The sequence below is a fragment of the Leuciscus leuciscus genome (assembly GCF_965113295.1).
Source record: "Leuciscus leuciscus genome assembly, chromosome: 22".
Taxonomy (NCBI): Eukaryota; Metazoa; Chordata; class Actinopteri; order Cypriniformes; family Leuciscidae; genus Leuciscus; species Leuciscus leuciscus.
In genome coordinates, this window is record NC_138746.1 from 13,972,860 (window position 1) to 13,997,026 (window position 24,167).

Consider the following 24,167-nt stretch of genomic DNA (forward strand, 5'->3'; position numbering starts at 1 on the left):
GGCTCTCACAGGTCAAAGAGCACGATGCTGCAAGCAGACTGACTGTGCTTCAGACTGCATTTCCCACCTTGCAGTACCAGTTACAGCCCTTCGGGACTTTCAATAGACATGCATAGCTGCATTGTAGGGTTTGGAACAGAAGTTACATACTCTATGACAATGTTTCTACCATTAGATCACAATAAAAAAAACACATTTAAACAATCTCTTATTCTTCATCATGAGGAAAAAGTCGAACCCTCTGCAATCTGATAGTTTGGTTAAAAAAAAGAATAAACAAACTGCCAGCAACTTGAAAAACTGAATTTTAACACTTTGCAACACATGGTGACAAACTGCAAGAAAGGCAAAAGTGTCAAGAGAGGCATTTCTACTTACAGCGATGTAGTAAACTCGGGCTTTCTCAACAAGCTTCCAGTTCTCCTCCAGATCGAGGTGTTTCTCTTTTTTGTAGCAATTTGCAGCAGCGAGATTCGCAACAAGAGACCTAATGGAACAAAAACACAAAACTACAGTAAATCTAACTTTCAGAGTATAGATTTGGGTCAATATTATAAACAAATCATTTGCAGAGTAAGCCATCATTTTCCAGCAAAAAAAGTGTGTTTGAAAATTACCTAAAGGATTTAATTTAAATTGTTGTACATTGTCTTTTGTAAAGAAAACAACCTCAAATGTATACATTTTAATTTATATACACAGAACATAAATAATCGAAAATAACTGTACATATTCTTATCATTTCTGACATGCACACAAATGTGTGTCAATAACTAAAATATAATTAAAATATATATATATATATTATATGTATATTATGAATATTATTATGTTTTGTAGTGGGGTCAGGTGAAACAGTGGTAGGCATAAAAAAAACTTATGTTGGTAGGCATAAAAATATATAAAAAATACAGCAAGATAAATTGCCCAGCAAGATAAAAATTACTTGTTGAATACCTAAATAAAATGTTTCAGAAACAATTTTTTCTCCAGAAGGTTATGGAGAAAAATTGTATCTTCAAATTATCATCATTATATGTCCCAAAGGCACCGTCTATTTCACATAACACCAATGCCCATTTCCTTCTCTTAAATGGCTTTATATGAAAAACCACATAATGCAGTAGAGAAACCAACTCTATCTTCAGGGTGATTGTGTAAATTATGTAGCTCCTTGAAAACGTGCTGCTGCTGCTGTAACTTTGTAAATTGCTGTAGGCGGAATACGCTAACATATGGACTACGGTTTTCTAAACAGCTGCTTTGTGTCAGCTCTGCCAGAATTAAATATCAACACACTTTTTTCTTTATTTCTCTTCTTTTTATTTAAGTGCAAATGCCTTACAAGACCTTTCCCATAAATAAATGAACAAACAAATCAATAATTCAGGAGAACTGCAAACGTCCACCGGGACTGCTGTTTCTCCATTAACCTCCCGGTGGTCCTCGTATCAACAAAAACAACTAATTCCACTTTGAAAAACAACCACTCTCATTATTCACTTGTTACTGAGAGGATGCGGTCCCAACAGGCCAGCCGCTACAATGAACCAGCATTAGCCTTACAGAAGAAGCACTGCTATGCACAGTCAGGCCACAAATGAGAATCAATAGACCTGCGGTTATGGCTTTTGGAAGAAAAGTGAAGAGCATTGATAGAAATGGCAGAGACAGAGCATTTATGAACAGGTTGCTTGTTAAAAAGGGTTCAAGAGAATATAAATGTAAATCAAGCAACCAGAAATATGTACAGTACACACACACATACATATATATGCACATACATACATACATACACACATACATGCATTACACTTGGTTTACATTTATATTCTTTTGAACCCTTTTTAACAAGCATGCACAATATCAAAATTTACATTTCCTATCTATATTCACTATGTATTTGAAATGCACCAATATAAAAATTTCAGGCCAGTACGGTAAGCTAATAATTATTTTCATGTAATGATTATTTTCATGGGGCCGATAAATGCCAATATAAAAATCCAACATTATTTTAAAGGGGTCCTATTATGCTTTTTTTTTTTTTAAATGTTAACTTGCTAAGGTTGCTATATGAGCATGAAAAAGGACTGCCAAGTTATAAAAGCACAAAGTCCACTCCAAAGGGAGTTACTCCACTGTATATCAGTAAGCACGGTTTCTGAATGCCTCAATTGGAGTCTTCAGTTTTCTTCTGGGAATGTACAAGTCACAAATTTAAATAATTCCAGCCTAAGGCATAAACAAAAACTAAAAGGGGGACGAGGCTAGCTGCGTTAGTAGCGTGTTGTCGCAATGTCCAAGAGATGCTGTATTTTCCACCCCTGCACAAGTCATGGTTACAAAGGTGGTTCGGGTTGATCCACTTGACAAAAAAAGCAACTGATTGTAATTTTCACAGTGGAACATGCAAGATGCAGATCTGACACCCTTCCGCTTGATGTCATCGTGTTAATCAAAATCAAATCCATTAAGGCATAATAAGCATTTAGAGTGGCAGAGTCACGCTGATCTGACCAGGCAGATTGTGTCGGACTCTCCTCCACGCTATCATTACCGCTCACAGAGAGAAGCAGTGCTGAGAGGAAGGGCAGACCTCTCGCTGCAGGCTGTAGACCCGTGACCTCTCCCCCCCCCCCCTCCCAAGCCAGTCTTTTAACACCGTTTCCCGTCTGGCCTGTCTCACCGGTGGCTGTGTACAGGTGCGCTGCATAGCTGCAGGGAGAAAGTATTGAGGAAGATATTGATCAAGCCGCTTTCAGGCCTTGAGCTGCAGGTCTGTGAATCTCCTGTAATGAAAGGGTCTGCTTTGACAGGTGAGGTGCTAATGAGAAGAGCCTCATAAGGCCAAGGCTGACAGCTATACAAGCCACTGCTCTTTCAAACTGTCTCTAATACATAGCCCTCTCACACTAACTCTATGACAGTCTAAACAATGAGACCAGTCCTCATAAATCTCTTTCTCAGCTTTCATATATTATTGGGCTACATGGGTCCTTTTAAACATACGTAACATGACCTTATGTCATGTTATATCATAGGTGGTCTATGATACCTGGAGAAAGCTATCCGTTAGCATTTGCTTTTATCAAAACTCTCTTAAAATCAACCCTTTTACAGCAAAAATGTACAATAAAGCAACCAGAATGATCTATAGGACCTCTCTTTTGTCAGCTCGCCTCAGAAGGGACACACCTGTGAGCGGTTGCTCATGTACACACACACTTGCAATAGTTTTGTTAGCAGCTCTGATTAAAAGGCAATAGCATGGCTGACAACATGCAAAACAAATGCAGATCACCACCTGAACGATCACGACTGCCTCAGAGGTGCATCTATTATTCAGTTGATGTCACTGACACCGGTGCCCCTGCAAATGCATGCATTTTTTATTATTATTAAAGGAATAGTCCTCCCAGGAATGATCATTTCATTAGTAACGTTTTTCAGTGTAACTCAAAACAAAAACAGTTTATAGTGACCACATCTCTCAAGCTCCAAAATACAGTGTTTCCTGCACTACTACTAAGCAGCACATTTGTGAATATACAGCACAAAACATATTGATTCTTGAACAAATGACTCTTATGAGCCAGTTCATTTTAGAGAATCTTACTGAATAAATCTCAGTTACTAGACTCACTAATGGAACCGAAATGTATACATTTTCATTTTGTGATTTCTTACTAATAAATACAAGTAAAACATACAATAATATAAATGCAATAAAATAAAATTAATAAATTGAATAGAAAGCTAATTATAACATATAATTTATATATAATTTATTATTTATTTCTGATTTGTCACATCGGTTCTGTTGAAATAAAAAAAAAAAACTCAAACTTCTGAGTAAGTTCTTTTACTAAATATTTCTTACCAAGAGCTAAAAGAATAATTAATCAAATCATTAAGGAACCACAATCATTGAGAAATATTCAGAATAATTAAACTAATTATTATTAAGCTCCCACACCTACTATCAATGGCATCAGAATTGTATTTTTTGATAATACATTTTCCTTTAAGATTATATGGGGATGGTCAAAGAATGAGACAGCGATCCATCAGGAGTTTGAACCTGCTGTTCACTTGAACAAATCCCCAGAGTTTATACAAATTACAGATTTATACAATGATAAGTCAATAAGCTTAAATGGTTACAAATCGCAAGACGAGAAATAGTAAACAACACTTAAACACATCAAATGCTCAAATGTTTAAACATGTAGGTAGCACATAATTTGGCCAAAGCAGTTTCACATATCTGCTCAGTCATGGAATCTAGCACCCTTCAGGGCCAAGTCATGCGGTGTATCAAAATACCTCTGTGCTGATCTAACCCCGGCGAATAAATAAATCAAGAGCTCTGGCGGAAAAGAGCAGAACAGCCGGCGAGGGAACAGTGAGTCCCAGTGCATAGTGAGGTGGGGTGTGTGAATGTGCACTGTGTGTGTGCAGGGGGGGGGCTATCCTGAGGAAGCGATAAGGGCCCTCCCTAGAGGAAAGGGGTGGCTGACCTGTTGTCGCCAGTGATGCAGGCAGCGCAGGTCCCCGTGGGCTCCTCGCTCTGCTCGTAATAGCGGGCATCCACGTTGGCCTCCTCTGCCTTTTCCTTCAGGATCTTCCCGAACTTATCCTTCCCGATGCAGCCAAAGAAGGTGCCAACTTTGTGCGGCTCCTGGATCATCCACTGAGAGGAAGGACAGATCGAGCGGGTGGGGAGCAAAAAGGAAAGAGAGAGGAGGAAAAGCGATTATTATAACACGTAAACACAGCTTCCATATCTGAGTGTTAAAAAAAAAGACCGGAAATCAAATATCCAGGAACTAGGAAGTTGTCTATATATTGACAATTCCTGGAAAGGCAAAATGGACCGTGGCAAAAAGAGGCCCCTGTGCGTGCAACTCTGCAAGAGAATAACTAGTGAAAACAGGAAGTAATAGCAAACTGATAAGGAGAAAAAACAAATACATTTTCTCGAATTCAGGGTTAAAAAGTGGTAAAGGAAGAGAACAATGAGTGAGTCATTCTTTAGGCATTTCAATATAATGTAGTGTTTGTTAGAAAAGTGACAGCAATGATCAATGATGAAAACTCAATTGTGTGGCTACAACAATTAAATTTAAATTTAATTTAGGCAAAACATAAAAAATTTCCTATTTTAACATTTTCTATTTTTTACATTTACTATCAATTATTTTTTTATTTTTTTACCATGTTTTAGTATTATTAATTTGAACACAATGTATTTTAATGTTGTGCTCATGGTGCTAGATGCAAAATTTTTTTTAGAAATGTGATGCAAATAGAAAAATACTTCTAACAAATATATAAAGTATGTACACGGACAAGCAATTAGGAAAATAAAATATTTATATTTTGAATATTATATATTGATTACATTTAGACTAATTAGAAAAAAAAATACAGTACAAATATAGTATAGGCCTAGAGTTTAAATAAATACATTCTTATGGAGAACTTTCTTTTATATAGGCTAAATGGGAAATTATTACTTTCAAAATATATTAAAAAATAAACAAAAAAAAGTGCATTGCATTAAAAAAAGTTAATTTAAATGATTTGTATTTGTATTGAACGACAGGCACACATATTTGTAGACCAAGTAATTTTTTCAGCACTGAAAGGGCTGGCGCTATTCAGATTGCATTGAATTCTGGTCTTATAAAAGCCTCTGAATATAAAGTGATCAAGTCTGATGGAGCAAAACCTTCACAAAACTGATGGAATAATGAAATGAGACACAGGGTGTCTGTCTGTAGGCTGTGTTAAACTAGATTACAGGGGAGCACTGATTCCAGCATCCTGGACGGTGGCTCACCACAAACACTGTGACATTGCCACTTTTATGGGGATGATGAAAAGGTCTTTCTAGGTTTTTAGTGCTGTGGGGTTTAACCTCCGAAGATTTATGAGAGTACACGGTGCTACGTTTGCTGCTTTTATTGCAACCTTGCAATGTCTGTTGATGGGGCCCCTTGTGAATGAGATGCTCTGCCTGAGAGATGACCTGTATACATGAGAAATTAATCACACCAAACAAAGAGTTGTGTCTGTCTGTGGAGCAATACTCCTCTGTTTACAGTGTGGAAGTAGTTATGTACTGTCTGTTTAATGTAAAACTAAAAATACGTAAACAGCCTAAATTGTTGATGGGGCAAATGATGCAGTGGGCACCCCAGGTTCTTTGAAATCAACATTAAACAGTGTTTATAACCCATTTTACTTGAAAAACTGGACATAATTCTGGTCAATCTGTCCATCAAAACTTTTGATTTGCAGCTGTACTAGTTCCAATTTCTTAATTACGGATTTACTCCAAGAGGTATTCAATGACTTGGAAATCTTCTTGTATCCATCCTCTGCTTTGTGCCTTTTAATTACTTTTTCATGGAGTTGTTTGAAGCCTTCATGTTCATGGTGTAAGTTCTGCCACAATATTGACTTGCCAAATTGAACCTTCCAGATGGCGTATTTATACTAAAATCAATCAAAAGCCCTTGACTGCACACAAGTTATCTCCATTTAACTATTGATGTGTCTAAAACCAATTGGCCACACTAGTAATGTTTGAAAAGGGGTGAATACTTCTGGATTTTATCATTGTAATTATTTTGGATCAAAGCCTAATTAAAAGAAAAAAAAATGTCATCAATTAATCTCTTATAGCAATCAAAACCCATAGGACATTCATATATCTTTAAAACATGTATGAAGATCTTTAATGAAATCTGAGAGATTTCTGTCCCTCCATTATATTATTGACATTTCAAAAAGTTTATAAAGACAATGTAAACTTAATCCATAAATCGAGCAGTTTAATCCAAGTCTTCTGAAGACGCAATGATTTTAAGTCTAATGAGTTTGGAATGACACAAGTTAATTAGGACTTTTCATTATATAACATTCATAATTACATATTAAGATATATAATTTTCACTTTTATTCAATGAAATTATAAATTATAAATTTATAATGATTTTTCATTTTTGGTTGAAAGTAAGTCTAACATAATTCAGTATTGCAAAACAACAAACATGAAAGTCCAAGGGTGGTAAATACTTTACAAACAAGCACTAAAAGACCATGCATGTGCATTAAGAACCAAATGCACCACCCTTTCTGATCACCCTAGCAGAATCTAACATTTCCTGAGGTCATCTCCCATCATTCCTGCTGCTACTGTTTACAGACCCAACACTTGCACATGACATGCTGCGTTGCATTTTAACTGCACCTGGTGAGTGTTTTTCCAGCAGGTGCAGTTACTTGACAGTAAACTTTGGAGGGGGGTTTGTAAAAAACACATCTAAACATATACATGCCAGTATTGTGATTCAAATGGTACATGCGTACAAATTTGATTGTACTGGAGACAGAAGAGCTCCAATGATTAGGAAGGACCGGGTCGGGGCGGGCCTCTAAAAACAGCTTGGCACAGCACACACCTTTGTTCCGACTCTCATAATCAAAGCCAGCCAAAAACTGCAGCCAATCAAAGAGGTCCGCTGTGAAACACCAGTCTATTCGTCTCCATCTACTGCAATAACCCCCCTCCTGCTGACAATTACTTTCAAATGGAGATCTAAATAAAAGATGATATGTCCATTAAGACAAAGAGCTATCTGCAGGGTCGCGGGGAGGTCGGTCTGCGGCAGGCGTAAGGGATATTCATGCTCAGTCACATCCCAATTACCCGCCAGCAGCACTGGCAGGGTGTGAGCAAACGTGCGTGAGGGAAGCTTCATTACGGAGGGGGATGAAGTGCTGAAATTAAACAGCAGTGTCTCCCGCTGCGTTGAGCCCCCCGGCCTAGAGCACGCAGCCTGGCTCTGACATAATGTGGCTGCACGTGGTCACGTGAGCGAAGACTCTCTCACACACACACACACACACGTTGTACTGTACGCAACAATACATTAGGGTTGTTTGGAAAGTGAAGAGAAACATGCAAACAAAAACAAATAAATTATGCAAAATGCTGATGTTCCCTCAAAATTTGCTGATCGTATGGAAAAGACTGTGAGTGGTTTTTTTTTTTTTTACATTAAGACTACAACACAGCAGGTAGAGCCAATTAGGCCATTATGGGAATAAAACATATCAGGACATGCATGCATGTCAGAGTAAACAAAAATCTCCCCATACCCCAAAACTGTCCATGCAGCTTGGTGGGCACTCGTGCAGTCATAAGTATTTTTTACTTATTATAAACCTAAATTTAAAACTTATGTGCACTAATGCGTCTATGGATGGGAAGTTAGAACTGGCTCATATTCCGCATCAAAACAATCAGTGTAGTCAGTTTACTGAACAAAGGACTCTTTATGAGCAGTTAGTTTTCAAACAAACAAATACAACTGAGTTAAAGAAACACACATTACAAGTTTTGTCAGCAGTATTTTATAAAAACAAATAAATGAAATATACACTACCATTCAAAAGTTTGTGGCTAGTAAGATTTGTAGAAAAAAGAAGAAAAAGAAAATCATTCTTTTATTCATCAAGGATGCATTAAATTGATCAAAAGTGACAGTAAAGACATTTATAATGTTAAAAAAGATTTATATTTCAAATAAATGCAGTCCATTTGCTGAACCAGTGGGGTGGGGGATGATTTCTGAAGGATCAATGTGACAATGAAGACTTACATTTAAAATATATTAAAATAAAAAAGATAATATTTCACGTTACTGTTTTTACCCTATTTTCAATCAAATAAATGCAGCCTTGGTGAGTATAAGAGACTTCTTTAGAAAACATTTAAAAAAAATCTTACCATCAGTTTACCAACTTTTAAACTGTAGGGAATATTACCACATTTATATATTGTTATTCATAGTTAAGAAATATTATTGGTTTGCATATATGCTGCCTCTAAAAAAAAAAAAAACCCAAAAAGTTTGTGTCAGATTTTATTAATAAATCTATTTATTTATCAAAAATCTCATTGTTTGGAAATGGAATTGCATTTTAAAATATTTCTTCCTCAAAAGTACCAAAATGAATCGTTAATGAACAACAATAATTAAATTCCTTACAATTCCCATTTCTAATTACATCCCAAACAAGATATTCCTCTAAATGTCCGAGGGGCATTAATTGTTACAGAAGTGTGGGCTTTTTCACAGGGAGGTGACCCAGCACGTATCCCAGCATCCACCAGCTGCCACTCCTCTTTGTCACATGCTTGCTGCAGTTATCACTCAATTGCCAGAGGACAATCAGAGCATCCGCTGACGGCCCATTGCGCAGCACAGCCAAATACTGGGCTCCATAACAGAAGCCCATCAAGGTTCTGACGTATCAAAGCACATGGGGAAAAAAAACCCTAAGAGCCTAGACTGAAGTGATCCGTTTCATAATCACGGCTTCTCTTTTGATCTATACCACAAAGAGGCCGACTACCAACTACAGCAAAGCCGTGAAAACCCAACAAACTGCACTATAATTCAGGTAAAAGAGTGACATAACCTAATTTTGAACTATAATCCTTAGAAAATCCCAATGTACCTCATGCCAGGGGGCTTAAAAAGGAGGTTTGAATACAATGCCTTATTAGGGTTGACTGTTTGGCAGAGCTACGGAAAGGCAAAATTAGATTAATTTGCTTTTGACACACTGTAATAATCTAATAGCATTTAGCTCAGTGAACCCAGGCTTAAACAATGGCAATGAATGCTCTTTAACCTGAAAAGCTCCAGAACCCAGCCAACACGTCTCAGGATTAAAAGCCCTCTGTAACCTGATGGATGCAACTCCAATTACAGGCTTATCAAACTGGCAAAAACCGCAGCACGACTATTTATAGACCGAACTGAAATAGCCAGCGCCTGCCTCCCAAAAGTGGTCATGAGGCAATCTGGCCCGCATAAGCCCCCTGCATCAAGCGATTCCTCCACCCGAAAGTTGACGAGTACCCTCTTTGTGCTGACGTGGGCCACTGGATGTGACTGATGCGTGTTGTGCGTTCGCATGTCAGTTTTGAAGCTAACTGAAAGCAGCACTTGACAGAGAAGAGAGAATGATGTTAGCAGAGAGAAAGAGAGAAATGAAAATGAGTCATATCTCTAAGGACGCAGACAGAGAGGAGAGCTGTGCACAGGCACGGCTGTCACTGGCCGCAGACACATGAATAAATAAAGGCATTATAATGAAGACAACTCGCCGTCTGCCCATCAGAGCCTGCCCAGCCTGGCACCAAAGCTCAGGAGGTAGAGAGGGAAGAGAAAACGAATTTAAAAAAAATAAGAAAGAGCGAGAGACAGAACAAGGCAGGGGAGGAAGAGAGAGCGGCACATCACCATGATTGACAATGATGAGCACTGTCTGCTTCTATTAAATCAGTCATTGCTATAGGACTCAAGTCTCAGCTCTCTCAATAGGCTAACAAGCTCAGGACTTCACCGTTTCCATCAGCCGTTTACTCTCGTGTCCCCCCCCGCAGAGCGAAACATCTGGTCAGTTTCTCTTATCTGCTTTATTTCACGCTCAGGTGGCTTAGTGAGGTGTTGTGTGCCATTTCCCCTGTGTGCCCAGTGCCAATGGTGTCATATTTGGACTGCTGTCTGTGACATTCTCTTTCACACCTCCCAATGCTGGGCTGTTTCCATGTGACATCCTCACCATAGCGACAGGGCCGGAGGAGGAAGACAGCCGGCGACTCGGCGAGGCATGATCAGATGCGTGCGGGCCTGTCAGGAGTCTTCCTCGCTCTGTCCAGACTAGGAATAGGTCGTGCTGGTTGAGTCATTCAAGAACCAACAAGTCGATTACTGAGATTGACTAGTTTATCTGGAGCTTTCTTTTTTGTACTATCAAGTTCAGGAGAGTAAATCTCAGCTCTTGGAGGGCTATAGCCCTGCACAGTTTAGCTTCAACCCTAATTAAACACACTTGATCCAGCTAATCAAGTCATTCAGGCTTATTGGAAAACTACAGGTGTGGGTGTGTGGGTGTGTGTGTGTGTGTGTGTGTGTGTGTGTGTGTGTGTGTGTGTGTGTGTGTGTGTGTGTGTGTGTGTGTGTTGAAGCAGGGTTGGAATTAAACTCTGTAGGGCTATCCAACTATACTGAATCCATTAAGGATGTCAACACATAAGTATCCAATTACATTACGTAATTTGTAAATTAGCGGCAAATTGTTTGAACTGATAAATGTACAATAAAACCGCTCAAATTGAAACGATGATGAACCCTTTCATTTACAAGAACTACTGTATATGAACTAACCGATTCACAAGAATGAATCAAACAGGACAACATTTCATATGAAAATACCATTTTAGAAAGAAAGGACTTTTAAAATTAATTGCAATTTTCAATGTTACAGAGAAAAAGAAAGAAAAAAGACGGATAGATAACACAGGGCTTTCTAGAGACTGACTAGTTAACTAGTATTTCATGCAACCCACTGACTACTTGATTTTGAAAATATGGAATTTCGCGCATCCCTCCATACCCTAGACAAACAGATCTGGCGACAAGTTGAACATACAGATCTGTACAGATCTCATCTTTTCCCAGCCACAGCCCGGGGAGCAACAAACACGCAGCCACGCTTCCCTGTAATCCCAGGCATTTCTGAACCATCTAATTTTCTCAGAGTGTAGGCAGACAGAGATGGAGGGGGAAAGTGAGAGGGAAAAAAAATGTCTCATTACATAAGCTGCTTGTGCGACTGCAGTGCCCACACCATCCCAATAAGTGGCAGTTTTAGAGCAATCTAACGTAACAATCAAGGGACACACAAACACACACAAGCACAGAGCTGCTGGGTTATGTGCAGGAACGCAGGCTGTTTTTATACTGTGTTTGACAATTTGTTCAGAACCAGTTTCAGTTCCCCACTCCAGGTCTCTGTTAAGATCTGAACTGAATTATGATTGTGTCATGACATCAAGAGAAGCAGCAAATTCTGTAGGCAATTTTAACAATAAAATGAAGCATTTTCCACAGATGCTAAGTTCTCTGAGAAAAACAAGATTTTGTTTCACTTTGTAAGAAATTAACAACAAAAATTTTAAAGGTTATTTTTTTTTATACTACCACCATCTTTTTCATATCCCTGTCTTTGAATTCACACTATATAGTAATATTCAAATATATTAATATTTTTACTTTGTTGTACATTTTTGGGACAATGGTTAATATAAAAATATTATTTATATACTTTTTTAATATTTATTTAATTTTATTCAAGCTTCTGTAATAGTGGCGGCAACACAATATGCTGACTTTTTGCATTAATTCAACATTATGATCTATTCTTTTTCACTATAAAGTGTTAACAGTACAATTACATTAGCACATATAAATGTTGAATTTTTTTACACCAAGAGATTGATTTGTAGCAGTCTGATAAGATAAGACAAAATAAGATATATTAAAATAAATCTCAAGTAAAAACTAAACTAAAAATACAATCAAATGAATAAATTAATTAATCTGAAGTACAGACAATGGCTTTCAACCCAACCAAACAAACCAAAGTCAGGCCTAAAGCACCAGTGTGAAAGTGTCCTCACAGAGGAGAGAGCAGGAGGTGTTCGGGTCTCTGTGAGAGCCTGTGAATGCCACTTCCCCTCTTGGCCAGGGCGGTGGCCTCCAGTGTGACTGTGCGGTGTCTTGTTTCGGACAAGGGCTTGGGAGAGAGAATGGAGTTACCAATGTCTTTGAACACTGCGGTAGCACAGTGTAAATGACACCATCCGGTCTGACTCTCTCCTTTTCTATGCAACTCACACATACTTGTAAGGAATCACCAGGTGCTATCTGCTGAGAGATCAGATCAGAGGCACCAACGAAGGCCCATTTCCCAGACTAACCTTTCAGACGCGGCCGAACAGAATGCTTGCGCATCAAGGCCATGCAGAGTTTATCTGACAAACATACTGGTTTTCCCTATCCAACTGGTTAAACATACAGTACAGGCCTCTGTTGTTTAGTGATGGAGAGGCCTGCTGAATTATTCATAAGACAAACAAGCCCGTGCTGCCGGGGCTGACGCACAATGATCCGTCACAATGGACTCTTTCTATTGGGTGTCCTGCAAGTTGGCGCGCTCAACGGGGGCATAGTCTGGGAGACTAGGTTCTCTCTCAATCTCTCATTAATATGAGAGAGAGAGGCTGTGAAACCCACCGGTCAATTTATGGCTAGAGTTTATCTGGTCGTAAAATGGTGCTTTGCGCTTCTCGGTCCAGGACCATGATGCATGGGAGGTTAATCCAGTCTATGGGGTGAGGGGGGTTAGAAAGGGGAAATAGTGTGTGAGCGACAGAAACTTCCCCTACCCAGACGGAGCTGCAGGTGAATTGTTTTTGCCCCTGAACCTTAAGTTGACACTGTGCTTTGATCTCCCGCACATGCCAGACGCCCATAGGGAAAAGATCAGTGGCGTACTGGGACAAATATGTTGAGGGTTGGGGGGGGGGGGGGGGGGGGGGGGCATTGGAGTGTGAGAAAGAGAGGATGTGAGAAACGGGGGGAGGGGTAGACAGAGAAGTGAATGAGAATGTGTCTTAAAAGGCTAGTTCACCACAAAAATGACAGTTGCGTGGTTGTTTACTCACCCTCACTTAGATCCATGACTTTCTACCATGGAACACAAAAGATGATGTTAGGCAGAATGTTCACGGTGCTCTTTTTCCAGGGAAAAGTCAACGAGAACTCCAAATATGACAAATAAGCAACATAAAAGTACTTGTGCACTATATTCAAAGTCTTCAAAAGAGTTTTAAGAAACAGATTATATTTAAGATGAGATATTTAAGTCATTCAAGTTCAGAACAGCATAAGATCAAGCAAATTATAAATTATATAAAGTACAACAAATATTAAAAGGTAAGTACTAATGTGCATAAGGGCTGGGTGATATATTGAAATATCCACAATTTTACACTTTTATGCCTTTTTGTTTGGCCATTAGGTTCCCTAAAGACCATCATTAGTAGTCAGTAAGTTTGATTTATTTCATGAATCAGATTAAACGGTCAATGAATCGATCCAAAAGTCAGGTTTAATTTGTCATCAGTCTCTTCATGGCTTTTTAAATAAATGAAAAAATTATGTAAAAAAAAAAACTTCTCGCATTACACATTTCGAATATAATTGCCAACAACAGCTAATTGTTAAAATAATGTAAAATAATAATTTGTGGAAGAAAAATACATAAAATCACTGTTTTAAACCATTTCAAGTAAATAAATTTTTTAATAAGATGCATGTTAAATAAATGCACACCATCAAAAAGCAGAAAGATAATGATATGTACATTCTTGTATTGATATAATGTCCAACCCTAATATATAGTATTCTACATAATACATAGCAGATTATACAATAGTATTACTAGGTACTATTAAAATATTTTAACACTGATCTCCATAATGTGATTTGTATTCATGCATGCATCATGCTTATTAATGCTGTGACCGAGGCCACTCACTTACTGGGTGGTATGTGTGTGTGTGTGTTTCTCTGTGTGTCTGCATCAAACTGGATGTTAACTGACAGCAAATAAACTACGGTAAAAGGTTTCAAAAATTGTTTGTGTATGATGGTATTAGTGGCTCGAGGCTTGAACACCAAACAGATTCATTGAGCTCCTGTTTGTCTTTCCCAAGCCCTGCAGCTTGATTCTGAAACAGAAGACCAGGAGCCACTCTAGTGCAATTCATGGTGTGTTAATAAACTCCCCTGTTTGACAGGGCTGTTCATTGCTCTGTTGCATTGTGTTCTTTTATCGGCACAAATTGACCCCCCCATCCCTCCCCCTCGCCCTTCTCCGAGAAAGAAAGAACCTTTCAAATGCTGCAGGCAGCGCTCCATTCAAACTGAGCTACGGGATCAGAGGCATTGCCGAGTGACCTTTGACCCCACAGTGCCGCAAGGGTTTGCAAAGCAACAAAAGCCAGTTTTACACCCCACACAGCCTGACAAGAACATGACAGGAAATTATCAATTTATCCAAAGAATGAAAACAAGCCAGGAGAAAAATGAAAGACCAAGTTAATTAAAACATTTGTTTTAAATGCACACATGACAATATTTTATGCAATGGTGAATATGAGTCCTGTTTTTATGTTGTTCACCATTAAGCGCCTAATTGAATGCTGAATTGACGAGAGGACCTTTGGTTTCTTGGGAACAGGTAGAGACATACAAGGAGGAATATTTTAACTTCTCAGTGACACAGATGTGGGATAAGCAGTGATACAATTTTTTTAATTAAAATAAATAAATAAAACTAAAAACAGATGAATTGATTACATACATTTTGACAATTTCAAAATAGATGACAGACAGAAGGTTATAGCAGTTTTTTTTATAATCGATAATAATAGATAATAGATACAAGGAACCCTAAGAGGAGAAGTGTGTGAGTGTGGAACGGTGTAAAAATAAAGTGTTGAGCAGCTACAACATTAAGAAACGACTAGCAGCTGTGTGTATGCGATTACATGTCTCTGCTGTGAGCAACATAATCTTACCCCCCGCTCGACCCCCCCTGCCAGGCCTGGAAACATCTGTGGGAGTTTAATGGAGAGCAGTAAGACTCATATCTGGCGGCTGAGATGACTGTTTGAGACATGAGTGAGCGCGGAGTGCCTGATTTACGAGACCGACAGCACTCCAGATTCCTCACTCCACTACAGCAGAGCAGGCCCAACTCTTCTTCATTAATCTCCATAAATACTGGCCTGATAAATAAAAAAGCCCCACTCCTGTGAAAAATAAGGGTGCCATTACCAAACCATAAAGCAAGCTGTCTCGATTGCCCCGTTTAAGTGTGACAGTATGGGCAAAGCCTGCACACAGCATGCCCTGATGCTCTGGAGTATGGTTACTGTGTTAAACGGGACAATCTATAAGAGCTCCATTCAAACAGTATATATCATCATATAATTATTTCTGCTGGAAGGTTTCCATTGGTTAAATATTTTACTTTATTTTATTTTATTTTATTTCACTAGTCCCACCAAATAAGTAATAATTAAATACAATTATATTGTGTTTGACCCATGCAATCTTACACATGATTTATTTAAATTTTTTACTCGAAATCATTTATAATATAATAATAAAAATAATAATAATAATAAAAAATAGGCCTATATGATTTACTTGAATGCTGTGAAAATGAATAATATTTATATAATTATTATAATATAATTTATGACAGAAAGAAGAATTTATTGCCGCATTGTAGTTATAATTCTAATAAAATCAAAACTGGTATGCATTCTAGAAAATGAAGTGTCCTTTCACCTTATTAATAACGATGACAACGAAACAAATGTCTACAAATATTTCACACTAGGGCTGGACGATAAAATGATAACGATAATTAATTATCGTCATATAATTTCTCGATAAAACGATAACAACAGTTTGATAAATGTTCAATATAAATGTTTATTCACCAAAAGCGGAAAGAAACAGCGCTACTCATTTGGACCGCGCCACATGGACCATTTATCCGTTCGGCTCAAAGTTCAAACTGCAGCGCGAGCTTACTAGAGCAGATGCGTTTAAGCGCTGATCGTCTTGGTCACGTGACCACCTAACAGTGCTGTGAGATCCAGTGAGAAGCATTTGAATTCAGTGAAGAACACAAATGTTTCTGTGATTTAAACTAGCCAGATGAAACAGCACTGACAAACAGAAAATGCTAATTTACATCTGCATCCTAACTACTGTCAACTACTACTACTGTCAACTCAAGCTGCTGTCAAATGTGCATTTCTAAGAGACAAAACATGTAATATTATTAATATTGCAGCCTGCACTGCAAACTGTGCTTAAGATGTCAAAGTCAGGCAACACAAACCTGTTTCATGACATGAAACAATATCATCCGTTAGCACATGCAGAAACAAAGAAATACATTTATTTTGTTAAGAAAAATATAAGTGTAAAGAATTTACAGTGTTTGTTATGTTCTGACAGTAAAGAGTAGTTTAAAACCACAATTAACGACTTTAGTTTCTACAACTTTCATTTAGGGGCTAAAAATGTGCCTTCAAACTTGAAATATCGACTGAAATGAAAAATGTATTATGATCATATTTTTGGCCATATCACCCCAGCCCTATTTCAAACCAAAAGCATTTATCCGTGCTTCTATCACTGATGTGAATTTATTTGAATTTCAATTCATTTTAATTACACTTTCCTGCATTTAAATTGCAATTATGTATCCTGTTTGCTATCACAATTCAAATTCAGGAACTGAATTGGAATTTAAAAATAATTCTCAGTTCAATACCAGATGACGTTTTAACACCTCAGACCTGCATGGCAGGATGTCGATATATTGGTGGCATTCTAAATTTAAAAAAGCTGTCAAGACTTGAAATCCACTTGCGACTATTCTTGTTTAGCGCTTGATGTTGGTTTTTAAAAATCGCTCAATGGATATACTGCAGTATAAATGCTATAGCTGAATCTATTTGAAAACACTTATGTCCCACCTTCACCACAGACTGTCAATTCAATGCTCACTGGAATGGATAAAAACAATTACACAGCATTCAGTATGGAAAAGCTTGGTCATTTTTTTCCTCAAACTGTGAATTTAATTAAACAAGCTAGAATTCTCAAGGCTGAATGTATTCATACATGCAGCGGTGCACCTCAACATTGTGCGCATTGATAACTGAAGCAATCAGTGCTCCCTTATTTCCTTTCAAACAATAGGTTCTCAGTGTTAAAAAGATCTTGATTGAGAAGAGGCCGTGATTTGTGACCTTCTTAGACAAACCTTGTTATGCGCTACAAAATCCTATAAAAACATGATTTTATCTCCACTAATTTGTACTGATAGCAATGCAAACCTCAAAAGCGTAGCCAACCCCGTAATTAAGGTTTGTGGTTCCCTTGGAGGCTTCGTAGCCAGAAGCAAGAGTTCAAAATCACGAAAGGGTCTCACACGCTATACGATTTGGAACGGAGGGCAAGTGGGTTGTTTTACTTCGCGTTGTGCGCCATAAATCTAATCAAGATGATAAATCAAGGCCATTCTGACTGGGCAGACTGTAACTGTATTGTAACAGAACCTGAGGAGAACAGCCAGGGCTGGGAACTAGGCTATTAGGTCCTCTCAATCCCCAGCTTTGGGTAGGGTTTCTCTAAGCATGTAGTTAACTACACTCAGGAAATGATTCCTCTCCAGACCATTAATGCACTATAGAATAATAGACACACTAAGGACCGTGGCAGATGTATTTCTGCGCCTATAAAGCCGTCTCTCAAAAGCCCTCTTCGCTTGCCAAACGCAACACCTCTTGCTCCAGAGCAGCGACGGAGCCTGTAAAGGTTGGCCCACTCTACGCGTTCCCAGACAAGGCAGAATGTTAACAGGGTCAGCGCTGGGGACTGAGCCCTACAGTTAAATCCATTTGAAAATGCAAAAATGTGAGTTCTGCTTTATAATGGCTCCCGCAGGTCCCGGCGTTACGGGCCAAAAGAAGCTTCCCTGAAGCCAACTGCTGGATCCGATTTCAGCCCTTCCACCCCACCCAGCAAAAGGAAAAAAGAAGAAAAAAGCCGAAAGAAAGACAGACAGACAGAGGAGGAGAGACATTTAACGCACATTTCACTTCAGGACAACCATACCAAAACATTTCAATTATCCCATCGTCCTTGGGGCCCAAAACTGATTTATTGAGCCGTGGCACCTGAGATGCAGATCATTCCAGGTCTACATTCTCTCTCACTTGACTCTACATCTACACCCCACCCACCCCCTACCCCCCACCCCCCACAAAAAAAAAACTCACCCATTCGCCCTGTCTCTCAGACCCCTGGGTTCCTGTTTAAAAACCTGACCGAGAGATCCAGGAAGAGAGGGGCCAGGACCTGACAGCCCTGCCTGAGATTATGATGAGAAGGTAGTCTTTGAATGAAAAGCTTGTTTATCCGAGTTAACGCTGGCAAATTTGCCTCTCCACATCCAGCCCCTGTTAGCTTTGGCAAGTCGAGTGAAACGCCGCGGTAGCGCTGCGCAAACACCGACGGGGCTGTGCTGCTCCACTCTTCTTTTCTCTTTTCGACACTTTTGGGAGCTGGAAAAATGATCCCGGACACCTGGGAATGGCGAAGCCGATCGCCGTCCAACTTTTAACTACTTGAGCGGACTGGCAGATACTTTAAAACCTGGGTAACTAATTCTTCTTGAATCTGGCACTTGTACACAGAAATCAATATTATTCTCATGAGCACTCAATGAGCACAAAAAAAAACTATTAGTTTTAAGACGCCTGTCTGCTAAAACGCATTCAAACAATGACAGTGAAGCATAACAAAGGAAGTGAATAAAAAGGAGAAGTTTGATATTTTCAAAGTAATAGTTATGCTACACACTTTACTGATAGCTGCATTTATGAAGGCCATACTTTCAATTGCCCATGGAAATTCTTTGTATTCAATTTATTCCATTGTACTGTTGAATGTAATTTACGTGGCCTAGACTGAAAATTAAAATCGAAGACTGTCTGTGAAAAAAAAAAAAAAAAAAAAAAAAAAAAGTACAAACAAATTCTCCTCAGATTCAAAGACAAAATGAAGAGACACAGCTGCAGCAATACAACTACTTGTTTAAAATTATTTCAATAATGACCTTGTGGGTCATCATTTCTTGTCAGGCCAAATTTTACTTCTGCAAATTTTGACAGCCCATCATGAAATATTCATCTGAGTAGTCTCCCGCTCCACGGCACATTTCGGACCAGTAATGAACAATACGGAGTCAAAGGGGGATACGATTTCACAAACAAACAAAGAAAATTACCAAGCGTCTTGAATCCCCCTGCTGAGCGACTATCCTAGTCAATTAAAATGATTTCACTGTTGCTTTTCTTCAATGGATGTTTTTTTCCTTTTGTCCTCTTTTTAGCACACTGCGCATTCAACACGAATCAAGGTCAGGATTAATTACGGAGTCGAATCCCATCACTTTTATTTCTCAGTCAAAAGCATGATGTACTGTGTTTACCAGTGGCAAATCCTGCTACGAGCGGCCCCTTCTCAGTGTGGCGGCAGCCTTGGGGCGCTGCCCAACAACACCACTTCTTCAAATCCCCAGCCCGAATTTACTACTCTGCACTGTACCGCTAATGTAAGATATAATCAAGGGGTCTCATTCATTAATACTGCTTAAGAAAAGAAGCAAGCAAATCTCTAATGATTTAATCTCCCTCGTGCTCTCATACACAACCACACCAGAGTATTTGTGTTAGGCTAATGTGCTAATGATTAGAGCCCACATCTCGACCTCCTGTCGCTCCTTAAAGAGCAGTACAGAAGAATAACAAACAGCTGTCCACCGCAGGAATCCACGTCTGCTCCACCAGCACTCATGATTGGCATGAAGAAACTACACCCACCTCCAACAAATACACACGCTACCTGCTGAATAATCAGATTAGCTGTCACAATCACTACGGAGATCACAAATGATTAGTGGATTGCTCTTACAAATAATACTCTTAAAAACAGTTCAGTATGTCAATTTTAAGATCCGAGTAGGAATTCAAAAATATACATTTATACTTTATTCCACTATAAAAAAACTGTAAAAAAGAAAAACACTTGGCTGTCGAACACAGTTATAGGAAGCCATAACGAATAACAGAATCATGGGTCAATCTAAAGGTTATTTTGGTCCTAGTTTTTACTGAGGTCATTTTGAACAGGGGTTAATTAACTGGAAGCTTCAGCACAAAGCAGATGCACAGACAGTGCTTGAAGTGGGATTTACTCAGCTGTATGCAGTATTATAAATAATATATTCAGTTTTTTCATTTTTCCTTACTAGAGAAGACAGTCTTGTCCTGTCACTCCGACCAAAGACTAACAAGCCCAAGTCTGTATGTCTCAAACAAAATCCTCCAATATCCTTAAAAGATTTTATGCCACTAGTTCTGATTGTTTACTATAGTAGCTCTGCACCTAAACAAACCACTGTTTCCTAGCAAAAATGAATAAATAAAATATATACAAAGGCCCAGATACTATTTCTATCTTTAACAGATTCAGAAAAATGCAGTTTAACATAGTACATACAGTACCATATAGATGCAGTAAAAAAACAAAAAACAAAAAAAAACTTAATATTATCCTTAATTTAACTATATATACACATGTGTTGAGGTATATTATATATTTGTCTGTTCCTCATTTTACAGTGTTATAATGAACATATTGCACATGTGTATTTTTATGTATTTTGTTCCTTTTTTCAATTTCATTTTATTTATTTACTTTTAAATTTTATTACAACACACTGATTGTTAATTGCTGTAGGCATTGTTAAAATGCCAAACACACACACAAAATATAGTGTTACTGTATAGAATTAAAATAAAGACAATAAATTATACATTTTGCTGTTAGTAATTAATGTTAAAGTGATTAATAGTGATTTGCTGAAATGTGCCTCTACACATTTCATTCAGTTTACTGCATTTAATTACTCTTTAGGAAATAAAGGTTACAGCACAGATCGCTGCTCATATTCAAACTAGTTGAAATTTAGGACCATTTAAAAATGACAAAGAACAGTTTGAATTGGATGAAAGAGTTAACTAAATTTAAAATTAAATGAATATACCCCATTTATTTTCTTAATGCATGTTTGTAGCCTTATTGTGTTTCTATGTAATTCTTAATCAAAAAGTAATAATTTGCTGTTCCTCTGTAGCAACTTTTCAGTCATTCAGACTTTGCGAGCAATTGGATAAGCGTTATTTAACAACCAAACAGCTATTTGGTTTAAGGTCCATTTTCACCATCCAACCAATTCTTGATTGATAAAATCCTTCTCAGTTGTTTCACCTGGAAACGTGTCGCATTAGAGAAGTAAAATGCGATGTAATCAGCAATTTACATTGACTTTAACTCCTTGCATTTAACTCTTAATCATCACTCATTTAATATATTATTAAAATTAAGTAATCTTGGCAGCCCTAAAACATTCGAGTCCTACTTCGAGTATTGCACATAACATGCTAAAAAAAGGCAATCAGGCAACAAGCCTGGACTGAGACCCTCAGACCCTTACAAGCAACTAAACAGGAGCTCTTGCGGGAGGCAAAGCAGGTACAGAAGTAGCTCTGTACAGCAAAGGCAATACATCAAAACAACGAGACAACACAGTAACACCTGTTCAGGGTACACGCTACCATTTCTCTTTCTCACACACTCCCTTTTTAAAGACAAATATAGTTGCAATTGCAGCTTGTCATGGGGTGACCTGCTTCCTCAGCAGACCTCCTGTGGGTCTCTAGAGATGTTCTAGAGACCCACAGGTCTCAGCACAGCTGCACCTCACCAATCTCATCCGCCAATCAAAATATGACCTTCCTTTTCTTTTCAAGAGCATGCAGGAGATGCTCCTGTGTTCGCACACAACTACAGCTATTGCAATGCTAATTCCCGCCTAATTTCTGGCCCCCCTTCTCTCCCTCCTCCTGTCACTTAGACAAACACAGGTCGTCAAATATCCCAGAAAGCATGGCAGGCTCTCCCCGAGCGGCGTGCCGATTTTTATGAATTATGGAGAGCGCTGTAAAGTGTACTGCCTTCACTTTAATTAGCTTTGAGTGTGGCGGGCCGTCTCTATGGGAAGCCAGAAGCAGCATGTAAGACAACTCCTCCTCTGTACTGTAAAATCCCTGGGTACGCACGTCCATGCTACACTGTACGCTGGGATGCCAACATCTACAAATCGAATAAATGGCTAAGGAGAGAGCAATTCATTTGTCTGACCGTTTTTTTCTTATTTCTAACAAGAAGTTCAAAAAAGAAGTACATTCTAGCATATTTTGGAAAGTTTGGTATCGGTTTCAATGACAGTCCATGAGTGACACCAAGTGAAGGGTTTCTGAACCTAAACTTGACTTCAGCAGCAGATCAGTAATCTGAAGGCTAAGTAATTAATCAATCAATAAATTCTTCCCTTAATAACCATTAACAGTAATTAGAGAAGAGTTAAACACTAAGCATCATTCACAAATTACTCTTAATCCAAATGGTATGTTAATGATGAGTCAGCGTTGTGAGCGAGACGTACCAGCCGACAGGTAAATCAGCATGACGTTAGCTGTGTTTATTAGTGCAAGCTAACAAGGCATGAATTTAACAGCACCACTATACTATAAACCGGCCTAGACAGACAAGCTGGGTGATTATAGATTTAAAAAAAAAAAATTTTATTAAAAAAAGCTAACAGTGGGATTTTAAACATCTAATTGGCAGTGGAAACTTAGCCTTTATTGCCTTGGATGATACCAATCAAAACAATGGCAGCACGGATCACTTCACAGGTTAATGGCATGCAGGAGAAACATTTCTATAAAACTTGCAATTACCTTGACAGTTTATGCTCTGAAGGAGGCTGAAGACTTTGGCATCCATCTTGTTTGCTGCTGCAAGCAGTCAGGTTGGAAGAATAAACTTTTTAAATGTCATATGGAAATAATATTTCTGGGATGAAATGTGGCTCATAATCTCCAATATATAACTCCTAAACCAGGCTTAAAGAGATAGTTCACCCACAATTCTGTTGCCATGTACTCACTCCTATGTTGTTCAAAAACTGTATGAATTTCTTTCTTCTGTGGAACACGGAAAAAGGACATTTTTGAATGTCAATGTTTTTTGTTTTTTTAATGGGGTCCAATGTGGTTTGGACCCCACTCACTTTCATTATATGAAGAAAGTCATACCGGTTTAGAACGACATGAGGATGAGTACATGACAATTTTCACTTTTGGGGGGAACAATAGTTTCCTTTAAGATTTCAAAAGGTCTAAATAGATATGGCAACTTAGCACACAATGAAAGACTGATATTAGGCAATTAAAATGTTACAAAAGAACCAAAATTTGATATTTATAAATGCTGAAAAAGTTCATGTAACATGACAAATTTATCAATATCTGAGTTTGACACCAACTTTCAAAAAATGATGTGAGTGCAGACTGCCAACGCTGTAAATCTCTGTGCACAGGTGTGTGCAGTAATTCTTGGAGATGTGAGGCATGTGACAGTGGACAGGCGGACGGTGACAGCAGAACAGACACTGGATGCTCATCTGAAGAAATACAGCCGTGGCTGGAGCCCAAAGCCATTACA

At 38.4% G+C, this 24,167-nt stretch overlaps 1 protein-coding gene across 2 annotated transcripts in view; it reads right to left on the bottom strand.

Annotated features, from left to right (window-relative positions):
- The window catches only part of adka (adenosine kinase a), a 159,951-nt gene that overhangs the window by 74,250 nt on the left and 61,534 nt on the right, over positions 1-24,167 (bottom strand). For both annotated transcript variants that reach the window (XM_082154190.1, XM_082154191.1), the window contains exons 5-6: positions 4,524-4,696; positions 379-487 (exon numbers count right to left, since the gene is read on the bottom strand). In XM_082154190.1, coding sequence (XP_082010316.1) covers positions 379-487; positions 4,524-4,696 — 282 coding nt within the window. The remainder of the gene's footprint in view (positions 1-378; positions 488-4,523; positions 4,697-24,167) is intronic.